The 11,887-nt window shown below is 49.7% G+C and overlaps 1 protein-coding gene across 1 annotated transcript; it reads right to left on the bottom strand.

Annotated features, from left to right (window-relative positions):
* Positions 1 to 72: 72 nt before the first annotated feature.
* LOC308180982 (C-C motif chemokine 3-like) lies at positions 73 to 5,036 on the bottom strand. Its single transcript, XM_080563470.1, has 4 exons — positions 4,974 to 5,036; positions 994 to 1,180; positions 600 to 708; positions 73 to 418 (listed from the first exon to the last, which is right to left on the bottom strand). Exons 1-4 carry the CDS (start codon positions 5,019 to 5,021, stop codon positions 325 to 327), a joined length of 438 nt encoding a protein of 145 aa, XP_080419596.1. The 5' UTR covers positions 5,022 to 5,036; the 3' UTR covers positions 73 to 324.
* Between the last annotated feature and the right edge of the window lie 6,851 nt (positions 5,037 to 11,887).

The raw sequence follows: 11,887 nt of genomic DNA, 5'->3' as shown, positions 1-11,887 counted from the left end.
CTCTGCAGAAGCTGAGCCCAGCCAGGGGAGGGCGAAGTGCCTTGGGAGGGAGTTCGGAGACAAACAAAGGGGTTTTACAGTCGAAACACTTTAATTAGACATCAGAAATACAGGCTCCTTATTGAAAGGCATAGTGATATATTTTAAATTATTTTTGTATTTTCCCTTTTTATAGCAAAAAAATATACATTTAATTCAATTAATTTAACTTAAATAAGTTAAATAGAATAAATTTCCCATTGAAGAAAGACACAGTTCAAGTACTCTGTTGCATGTTGGCGCTGGGGGCTAAGCCCACCAGGGGGCGGTGGCAGCAGGGAAGGGTCAGTTTTTCTTCTTCTGGAAGTGCTCCAGGTGTGCCTTCACCCAGGGGGCCTGGGGGTCCACGCATATCTCCCTCCCTTTCTTGGTGACCAGGCTGCAGGGAGAAAACCAGCGTTGGGTGCCGGGACGGGGCAGCAGGGGGCTGGAGCTGGGTCCTGCCAGCAGCGCCCCGCATGTCCCCAGCCATGTTCCCGTCCCCTGTCCCCCCTCCCGGCAATGCACAGGGCTCTGCCCTGGACATTGCACCCCAAACCCCAGGAATGGAGGGTACTCACATCACCCCTGGCTGGCTGCAGCTGCTGCTGGTGATGTAGGCGGAGGCGATGAGGCCACGCGGGACAGGGCGGTGCTGGTAGGTGAAGCAGCAGGTGGTGGGGACGCCATCTGTGGGGGCAGAGAAACAGAGCTCAGTGAGACCCCACACTACAGCAACTGCTCCACCCGGGGACTTGCCATCACCTGTCCCCCCCTCGTGTCGCATCCCCCAAGGACAGACCCCTGGAGATGCCATCCCTGAGGCTGAGCCCCAGCACTGGTGGCAATCACCCGCACCCCACCACGAGGGTCCCATCTATGGGGAGGGGGACGGGGCTCTCCGCCTGCCCCAGAAGCTCCCTTACAGGGATGGGGCACCCAGCCCCAGGGGGACACAGTGACACCCAGACTTACCAAGATGGGCCACAGCTGGGGAGCAGAGGGCCAGGAGGAGGAGAGCGGCCAGGACAGCTGCGGAGACCTTCATGGTGCTGCGGGGACCAAGCGGATGCAAGCAGGGCTGGAGCTGGGGTGGCTGCAGGGATCTCCTCTGCACGATGCTTGGTCCCTGCTGCCACTGCCGTCTTTTATCCTCTGGTCGCTGGGCGGGTACATGGTTTCAAGGAAAAAAGATGAGTGCATCATACCAAGGAAATTATGTCAGGATACCCGATTTTTGCTGAGCTGGAGAAGGCGAGGAAGCCACAAAAGGGGAACCTCCAGCCACAGGACCACTGCTTTCGGATTCCATTTTGGTGCTCGCTGGGGATGAAATGGAGCCCAAAGCCCCATGACGAGAGCCAGGCTGGGACACAGGGCTCCACATCTGGAGCTCTGATGGGAATCCCAAGCATGCTACCAGCACACTCCAGTCAGGGATTTGCTTTGCCACCGCCCCAACAGCACCACTGTGTCCAGGGGCAGCAGAGCTGCTCTGCTGAAGGTCACTGAACCCAGCCCAGATGCCATGGCACACACAAATCCAGCCAGCACCACTACTGCTGGTAGGAAAATACTGCCAGATGGAAAATCCAAACTTATCCACAGTTTTGCCACAAGCAGCACTTTTCAACCTGCTCCACAGGTCACAGCGGGGCTACAGAGCTAGCTCCAAAAAGGCGTATCACACGTACATTCACCTCCACTGATAACAGAGGCTCTTTGTCGGACATCTAGGAAAGGAAAGATAACACAGATACGAGGTTGGGTTGACCTGGAAGTCACAGGGAGTCTCACATTTGTCCCTTTTCCTGTCACAAACTGCATTCTCATGCTGGAAGCTTGCAGAGATATGGAGAACCAGGCGGCCTGTAGGGCCTGGGCTCTGTCAGCCTGCTCCAGGACCACAATAGTGTTCTCAGGCCGCAGCTCGGCCTGTCACTCTCCCTGTGCCTGGGACAAACAGGGGACGTGCACCTCTCCAGCCACGGGTTTCTGTTTGGGCTGTGGTCTGCAGCCTCTTGAGACCAAGGTGCTGCAGTTCCGTCTTGCCCACTTCTTCACAAAATGGACGATTTCATCCCAGTTAGGCTCTCTGTACTGGTTTAGCCCCAAAAAAGCAAATACACCGGCCTCAGGGAGGAGACACAGAGCAGGAGCTGGAAGAAGGAGAGGCTCCGCCTGCACCCACTGATGCCAGCTCATCGCAGCCTCGCAGATGAAACCTCAAGGCCGTTGTGGTATGACTGAAAAGTGGCAACATCTGCAATCTCCAAGAGTAATTCCCAACACCTCCATAGCCGAACACCCAAAAGGAACTACAAAACCTGCAATTTCCTCCTTTTTTTTTTTTCCTCCCCTCCTCTTTTTTCCAGCCTTGCCCGCAGTACCCCACGCATTCCCCAGCAGGCCGCCATACAACCCTCAGCCTCCACCTCCTGCCCCTCGCTCCCCACGGAGCCTTTCCCTGCCCAAAGGGCACATCCCTCAGGGCCAGCACTGGTTGAACAGGAGGTGCCAGATGAGGAGAGGAGACCACGATCGTTTCTTTTAGTAAGACCACCATGTTACATGCCAAAGATCACCATATTGCATGCAAGCCCCACGTAGACCTGGCCTTTCACCGCACCAGGAGCCTGATGCTTACTGCTTGGCAAGGGACAAGCAGGAGTAGCAATGGTAAGGATAGTGGTAAGGAGCATCCCACAGCATAGAAATTCAGAGAAACTGAGACAAACGCAATAAAAAGTAGAAGCACAATCACCTCTGTGCATAGGCTTTTGTATGGTTACTGCTAAAGCCAGGTATCTGTTAGAAATCACAGAAAGATCTCACAATAGCAAAGATTATTTTTGATGGAAATGGTGAAAATGTTTCCTCTTTACTGCAGAAATGATTGGCTGGGCTTTCAGTTCTCCATTTAGACAAGGGCCGGATGGAACTTCTTACTGGACGGTAATGAAGTAGTTCCTATTCTAACTGGAATTGAGGATATTTCAATGAATTGCACAAAATTGCAGCTCAGCGAAAATAGATAGTTTGTGTTCAAGCATGTTTAAGGAATTGAATATAAGGAACTGATTTAAGGGGAGAGTGAAGAAATGACTTCTGGTTTTAATTCTCCTGTGGTAGAAGTCATCTGTAATCAGACCACTTTCTAATCTGGGAAAGAAACAGGAGAAATTCAAAAGCCAGGGTGAGGAAAGAAAACAATTTGCCTTCTTGTCAGTGAAGCTTTCAGAATTCCTGCAAGGAACATGGCAGCCCAGAAGACCCAGCTTTATGAACAACAATTTGAAGAACAAAAAGAAAAAAGCCTATTAGTTAGGAAGGTGAACACATAGCCAAAATTGCAGTCTTTTTGGCTCATCTTCACGTTAACAAAAGAAGAGGTTGGGGCCAGGTACTCAACACAATTAGAATTTAGTGCCAGAGGTTAGGCATGCAGTTGAGAATAGAAAAAAGAACAAATGGCTAAGGAAGAGGTAGAGAAGGCAGGTGTTGTTAAACCAATAGGCTCCAGCACTTCCTCTCCTGAACCACTGGCAATTAACAAACTCACGTGGAGCAGGAGAGGTAGCAGAAAGCCAGTGATGAGCCAACATAACACTAGCCTTCCATTATCAGTTGTTTCCAGCACAGCCCTGCATGTGTCTCATAAGAAAATGAGGGAATTAATATCTAAAAACATCTCCCCAGGGGCTGTGAATGCAGCTAAGAGCAGAGGGACTGTCATTACGGAGGGCAGGCAGCTGGCGAGGTGGAGGGACAAGAGGAGGCATGAGGACATGCAGAGAGCTGCCTCTGGCTGCTTCCTCAGCACAGCAGGGACAGGGCACAGCCAGAGCTCATCTCCAAATTCGCTCAGCACTGCGGTGGCCACAACTGGGAGCAGCTTGCCTCTTAGGGCCGCACATTTCAGAAAGTGGTAAGAAGAGAAGAGAGCAGCAAGAAGGTCCCCTGGTTAGACGGAGAAGGCTGACAGTGTCACAGGATTCATTTAAACTGAAATAGAGGATGAGGGATGGTCTCGGCCATTTTAAAGAGGATCGCATTACTTCTGGTCCCCAAGCTCTCTACAGAAAGAGGAGACAAGGACCTTAGCCAACAGCCAGCTTTAGGAAACCCTCCCCAGCTCTGCATAGCTTCCCCGGAGGACAAATGCCTGCTAGCTGGCAGAAGCAGGCTGCATTTCCAACCACGAGGCAGGGCAGAGGGATGCCCTTTGCACCTCTTTCAGGAAAGGCTGCCAGACGCACAGCAACAAGTGGAGAAGAGCAGCCCCTCCACCTCCACCATGCTCCAGCATGAGACAGAGGGAAATGCAGAGAGCAAGGAAACCACAGGAAGAAAAAAAGTGGAAGGAACTGCCAACACCACGATACCATGCAAGTGCAGAGAGAATAGCGCGTGGCATTATGCAACATCCGTCTGGGAAGCGACGCTTGTCATTGATAAAAATTATGCAAAGAGGTCCCGTGGCTGGAGAGCACAAGGAAAATACAGATCAGCCAAACAGTCTCTCTCTGCAGCGAGGTATCGCTGACTCTTGTATTTATTGTTTTATGGGGGTAGTTCAGCAAAGCTACATTCCCAAACCAATCCCCACTGATAACTTTTTTGATGCAAAGCCCTGAATGCCCCTTCACTCTCAGAGGATCCTGGGCCACAGCCTGCACGAAGACCTACAACAAGGATTTTTCTACTGTCCTAGATCAAAGTTATATCTGTTCTCCCACCCTTTGAGTGACTTCTACAATAGCTAAAAGAGAGAGAAAACAAAAGGAGCAAAAACCTCTCCCCAGGCAGGAGGCTGCAGCACAGCCGTGTGCATGCATTAGAGAAAAACACAAGGGGATGAGCATAGCCCAACAAAAAGAGGGTAACATCACCCTGCAGGCAGGTGTGCCTCACACCACCCATCCAGCACAGCCCCACCAAACCCCAGGGCTTACCCTCGGCTCCCCAGCCAGGAGGCTTGGAGACCATCCTAGGGAACACATCTCACCCCAAGGGGGGTTGCGGCCTCAGCTTCTTGCACCCTCTTCCCCATATTGACTCCAAGATAAGACTTGGGAGGCTCAAGTATCCCTTGTGCCTTAAGGCAAAATAGATTCACATTAAAAATAAATAAATAAGTTCTACATGCAAGGAGCGAGCATTTACATAAGAAAGAACTTTGCTTCACTAAGTATAAATACATCCCTCTGTAAATAGCAGGATTTGGGCACAGCAAAACACGCTCCAGAAGCTTGCTCGCCAGCCCACAGGCACCTTCTTGCCACAGCATGAAGATTTTCTCTGCCTCACTACCTCCAGGCAGCACCCACAGCTTCCCCCTGTATCCCCACACAGTGCTTACCCCCTCCCCAGCCCCACATCCTGCTTTTTGTCTCCTGCAGCTCACAGTTGCACCTGGAGCCCTGCCTCCACCCCTGTATTCAGGCAGAGGAAAGCCCTGGGGCTGGTTCTCATCAGGGCCAGCTTTGGCTTTGCAAGGGCACGTGGACTCCAGTCTGCCATAGGTACGAACCTAAAGCTCTTCTGCACAATTCAGATGAGCCAGCAGGGCTCAGATACTGCTTCTGCAGAGATCTGCGCCTGCCCACATGAATGCTTCATTGGCACTTTAAAAAAAAAAAAAGTTGTCTGACTGCAAAAAGTGATTTCAGTTTTGAGTTTGCAGACGCCAAGTATTGTTACCTCCTGCACCCAGACAGCAGATTGCATAAGCCCCATTTCTATTAAAACAGGCTAAAAATAAAAAATTATCTAAACTTACATAGCTGGGGTTATTTCATAGCCATGTACTTGCTTCCGTCTTTGTTTTCAACTGTTTGCCCTTTATGAGACCTTCTGCCAGTTTCATGTTTATTATGCCTTGTGTCAAAATATTTCTTTCTAGTATACCTTTTCTCACTTTAAATGGTTTTAACCACATCCCTTTCTTCTCCTGCATGAAAGGGTAAATAATCAATGTTCAATGTTTTTTTTTAAGCTCCCTTCATCTATTTGCCCCATTCTTTTCAATCTTCTATCTCCAAGTCACTAAATGCTTTCATCACCTGGCTCAGCGTCTTCTGTCGGCTCTCCCCTTCTCTGAGTCAAAATGATCAGAGCTGAATTTGGCACGTGGAGATCATCCTGCTGCTTTCTACAACAACATTAAGGCTTTTGGAGAATTAGTTTCTGTCCCATCCTTCATGCGCTTCAATATCCTGCTTAATCCTTGGACTCGCAGCACCTTAGATGAGCTCTAGAAATTAAGATGTTAAGTCTCACTTTCTGAAGACAATGGCATTTAGGGGACCTGAACGTCATGGAAGAGGACTAGAACAAAGACATCCAAGTCACATGGGCCAGATACTCAGGATGCAAATATCTTTAAAATCTGGCCATAAACTCAAAAAAACAAACAAATAACAACAAAAAAAAAAAACCACAGGCTATCTTCTTCCCCAAGTAGCTGTAGTTCTTTTGACCACAGATACAGAAATCAGTATTTCAAATGACTCCTGAGTGCATTTGACAACAGTGACCAGCTAGCATGTTGCTCAGTCAACTAACTTGGTTAAACCCTAGTCTTCCCCAACCCTGATTAATGTGAATAATCTTGTATTTTGCACACATTTGCCTTCCATTGAACCCCTCTCCTGCAGATCCTCAGGCACTGCGCAAGGTACAACACATCGGCAGTACATCACGCAGTATTGGTCCTGACGCAGACCAACACTAACCTCATAGCTTCCTTTTATAAGTTCACAGATATTTGCGACGAAGGAAATGCAGTAGATCTCACTTGTCTGGGCTTCAGCGAGACATTTGAAATGGTGCCACACAGTAAATTATTAGCTAAGGAGGGAAAGATGTGACTGGCATATGTAATGTGTAGCGGGTGAGGAGCCGCCTGAAAGGGGCACGGTCGTAGCTTCAGCTGGAAGGGGAAGTGTTAGACGGAGGGGGGGCTACCAGTGCAGTTCCTTGAGTTTCTGCCTCAAAAAAATGATTCTGCTTAACATTTGCGTTAATGATCTTGGCACAAAAAGCAGGAGAACGTAAAGGAAATTTGCTGATGAGGCAGAATGAGATGCTATCATCAATCCAGAAGAGGCCAGGATATCACCGAGAAAGATTATAATGACCTTGAGGACTGGAGTAATGGAGAAGGGTTTGATTCAGTACTGCAGACTGGGCAAGCGTGCTGCTGGGGGCCAGGGATTGCAAGAAGAGCCGTCCCAGCGCAGGAGGCCGTCTGCTGGATGTGTTTGGGGCAGGGAAAGGCCCATGGCACAAATCACAAGGCTGTGACCAGCCCCTGGTATGATACAATAAGAGAGGAGTCAAACGCCAAAAGCGCGGGGCGGGGGTTAGGAAAACAAAGGGCTATGACTGATCTGTGAGAATACCTCGCATAGGCCAGCACCAGGGTGGAAAAGAGCTATTTTAGCAAGCAGACACTGCTGGTATGAGGATACAGGGCTGGAAGCTGGCTGTGAATACAAACAGGTGGGAAATGAGATTCCCACCTGGAAGCAGTACATTTCTCAAGCAGGTTACCAAGCCAGGCAGGACAGATAAAAACCACCAGCGTTCACACAGACATTAGTCCTACTGTCCAACCAATGCCTGCCAGACTAGGGGTATTGTTTTCCTTCTGAATTTGGGCGGCTTTGTCTTTAGGAGGGCCTGTTCACAGCAGCATTTTGGAGCCCTGTTTTAAAAGGTGTCACTAATTGCAACGCTGCTTTGGTATCAGATGTTCCACGAGGCTATGCAAAGGCAGTCGGCCCACACAGGAGGCAGCTGCCTGCTCCGCTATTCCCAGGACGATCGCTAGATTCACTTGTTCCCCTCCGGGACTGGAGGTGGTTTCAGTGGTTGTGGGGTTTTGATATACGATTTACTGCTTCACTCTGAAACTCCTCTGGCCTGCTCAGCTCAACCACTCATTCTAGAACCACTGAAAAATAGCTCTTCGTATAAATTTCCTCTCGAGTATCCTTTTTGGACGCTCCCATCTCTAACATCTCATTTTTCTCTGCCCTGAAGGAGCAGCACTGAGGCAGTGCAAACACTCCCATCTCCTGCACTGGCTGCTTGCTGCTTCTGCTGCCCAGGAATAACTGATTTTGCAGCTGCAGCCTTTTACTCATCACCTTCCCTGCATTTACTTTGCCCAGCTTGCTGTCCTTGCAGCCACAGTCCCCAGGATCATGGTCACCAACAGGGCAGGACCTCAGTGCACCAGATCTCCTCAGGGACCAGAGATTTCTATTCCTCTCTTCCCTCTGCATACCACGATCATTTCTTGAGAGCTCCTCAAGCTTCCTGAACTGCATCTCTGCTGAGTCAAAAGATTCTTATAACACTGTTTTAAATTATCAGGCTTTTTATATTGAGTTCCTCTTTTTTTCCTGGAATCTCCCTTTTGAATTTACTGACACAATGCTGTCTCAGGGATCAGCTTGTAGCCCTTTCCCCTTGTTCCTCCCAACCCCAAGAAGAAAGACTGAATCACACTGGAGGCAGGGTTACTTAACGGTCCCTCCAGGCCTCTCACTTCGATCCTCCCAGCCTGTGAGCACCAGCACCCATGGCATTCCCCCAGTCGCAAGGCCCAGCCATGAAGCTGTCCCATCGGGCAGGCTCATTGCAGCTGAAGGGGATGGCTTTTTCCTTCTCTGAGCTCCCCAGGGAGAGCACAGACGTTTACGGCCTAGCAGATAACAAGCTGTCACATCCTGCCTTTGCTTTTAGGACCAAGCCTGGAGTAATGGCAAGCATTAGGCCTTTAGTACCCTTCAGGGATGGCTCCTTCCTGCAGGCTTCATGCCAGAACCCTGCTGGGTGTAACTCTACTCTTACAGCATGATTAGGGCCCTCTGCTCCCAGGAGAGGTGTCGCTCCTGATTCAAAGTGCTCTGTGGTATGAAAACTGCTCTCTGCCCCAGTCTACAGTCTCAGCGCAGCCCCAGGGCTCGGCTCCCCTGCGTGCCCAGAGCCCTTCAATAATGCTGACCCTCCTACCCCTGAATTGGCACTGCAGGAAAATGGAAAGGCCAAAGGAGTGCCAAAACCTAGAAATAACAGCATAGAGCTCAATCTTGCACCTGGGCCCATCTTTTACCCATAAAGCTGTGTGAAAATCAGTGCCATTAGAAACTAATTACACTGCAGAATCGTCAGAGCAGGCCTTCCTGTGCTGCTTTGGTCCATGTGCCCAGTCAGGGATACCAGACACGCAGATGGCAATGGGGAAAGCTATCCCATCCTGAAGGAGACTTCTGTTTCAATGCTGAGTGCCCCTCGTTGCAGGAGAGCTACTCTGCTGGTACCAGCCCAGTCCCACGGCCACGCTGCCCACACTGCCCAGACCTCGGAGAGATGGAGTGGGAAAAAGTCTTCTGCAAGAGCTGGCTCAGGCTCACTTCCACGTTGTGAGTCTGAGATGAGAGGGAAGGATTGCTGCATGCGGAGATGAGAGCATGTGTAGTGCCAGAGCAGGGTTACTTCATTTTATTTGTGCCCAGGGCCCTTGCAGGAACATATGCAGAGCAGACCCTTGGTCTCCAAGGCCCCTCTTTCATGGCTTTTATGGTCTGAGATCACCAAGCATCCTCATGAGACGACACCACAATGTTAAACTGGCCGAAGAGCCTAGATTTAAGGTGTCTGCATCCCCACCTCAAAACCTGTGATTTTTGCCACAAAGGACTCAGTACAGCTGTGCCCATGACAGGATTTTGTCCCCAGCGTACTCCCCATCACCCAGAGGAGCAGGCTGGGAGCACGTGTGACCGTCAAATTAGGGGGGGGCCTAATAACCCCCACACACACACTCCTGAGGTTTAAACATGAGCACCAGGGATTTTCAGGGAAGGACACAAGAAGCTGGCAGCTGCCTCCAGCAACAGAGAATAAAAATCTCAGGCCCAGGAAACAATAGATCCTGCTGGCTGTGAGTGCACATGGCCAGCCAGAAGTGAGGCAGCGGCACAGCCTCAGCTGCCGAAACGAGACACAGGGATGACAGGCTGCTGGTGGAGGAAGAAGAGGAAGAAGCCTGCATGAGAGTAATTCTGCAACAGCAGTCAGCGAAGGCAGGATGTGAACTCATTGTGCTGCTGATGACTGGGCTCCTTAAAAACAGCAGCACAGGGAGGAAAAGGTCAAGGGCAGATGAGTCAGGAGCCAGCCACACTCACTGCAGCACCCACCTCCCGGTGCCAGGCTGGGTCCCAGCTAGGTGGATACGGACTAGTTGATCTTTAAGACAGGATTCTGTAGAGGGTATGGTGTCACAGAGGATGCTGAGATGCCTCAGGGGGCTCAGGCAGTGGGATGAGGGGATACACAGAAGTGGCACTGGGTCTGGGGACCGCAGCAGATCAGGCACGAATGGGATGCAACTCCAGTTCGCTGGCACTGGGCCCATTGGGTAAAGTCTAGTGAGGACTAAGCAGCATTTGCTCACTCCCACAGCTCAGATCAGGAGCACCCAGATGAGTAAGAATATGTGGTTTCCCATCTAAGCTTTTCATGAGGGCATGGAGAGGCCCTCAGGGTTAGAGTAAGTGGTTTTTCAGAGAAACAGAAAAGAGGGCTGTGGAAAGTCATTCACATCCACACCGAAGATTAAAACTCACGGTGTTGCTCCAGGAACAGACTTCCTCACCCTCCAGGTGATCTACTAGCACTTCCTCACTGTTACAGTATTTTCTTCTATTTTTGTTGTTGTAGCTTGAGACCAGAACATTGTGTCTTATCCAGCATGGAAACAGAGGAGGATTTTGTTCTTTCCTCCTTGCAGTAGCCCTTTATGTAGCTGTAGGCTTCTCAGGCCTCTCACCCTCTTTAGAGCATACATTTCCATGTTGTACAAATTTATCAAGCCTGTACTTGTTTCACATAGCATTAATGGAAATACCAAATAGTACAGGACCTGTGGCGTCCCACAAGTTTCTGGCAGTCAGGGGTGCAATCTGCTGAGAAGGCCATTTTCACAGCCTGATCGTGACAATGATGTGTCAGGACTATTACAGGATTTTTTTGTAATACTGTGAGCTAGCTCATACCCATGGGACTAAGCTGTTTGTGCAATAATCACTTCTCAGACTATAGCACTTACACATTTTGAATTGCCATCAAGAATTATGGCAGGTTAAACTCCAGGAAGGGAATACGAGCAAGCTCAGGCTGGTGTGGGAACTGGCAGATATTGCCAATCCTTTTCCCATCCCATAGCCAGGTCCTTCTGAGCTATTGTAAAGCACATCTGAACAGTGTGGCAGAGCAGCATTGCAGCACCATCTGCTGACAGCTGCCTGCAGGTCCACAGGCCTTCAGCACCGTCACCAACTCCAGCCTCAAATGTTTGAAGATGCTGACAGCATCCTTGGATAAATACATCACTCTTCAGGATGAGGAATGAAGCAATGACTGATTAGCATCAGAAGCGCCAACATACAAGTATAATTGTTTCAAGTATCTATTTAGGTTTTAAGCAAATTAATGCCCTTGTGCACTTCTCTTTGCAGTGCCTTCCCAGCAACACAGTACCTCTGATTTCACCTGTTGTTCTGCAAGCATTTTTTGCCTTTTTTTTTTAATCACCTTTCAAACAACACCTGTACAAGCACACAAGAATGTGGTGCTGCAGATTAGCAATGCACAGCAAGAATACCTGTGAGCCAGGAGGCTGAGAACAGCTTGTGGAGATAGGCTTCGTTTTTAATCTGGCAGCAGTATGGCCCTGTCCTCCTTTTCAGTGTGACAGTACAGGATTTCACCAATCGAGTCCAAAGAAATTAATAAATCCTGTATGTGGAGCATTTCACTCCTGCCATGTCCAATGATGCAGCTTAGATAC

The sequence above is a fragment of the Anser brachyrhynchus genome (genome assembly GCF_964034855.1).
Source record: "Anser brachyrhynchus genome assembly, chromosome: 20".
NCBI lineage: Eukaryota > Metazoa > Chordata > Aves > Anseriformes > Anatidae > Anser > Anser brachyrhynchus.
This window is presented reverse-complemented; position numbering and strand designations above follow the sequence as displayed.

Excerpts from the sequence above, each read along its gene's own strand:
- LOC308180982 (XM_080563470.1), bottom strand. The coding sequence starts at position 5,021 with ATGTGTTCCCTAGGATGGTCTCCAAGCCTCCTGGCTGGGGAGCCGAGG. Across the intron at positions 1,181-4,973 it reads TCCTGGCTGGGGAGCCGAGG|CGACCAGAGGATAAAAGACG; the intron begins GTAAGCCCTGGG and ends GTACCCGCCCAG. Across the intron at positions 419-599 it reads TGCAGCCAGCCAGGGGTGAT|CCTGGTCACCAAGAAAGGGA; the intron begins GTGAGTACCCTC and ends TTCTCCCTGCAG.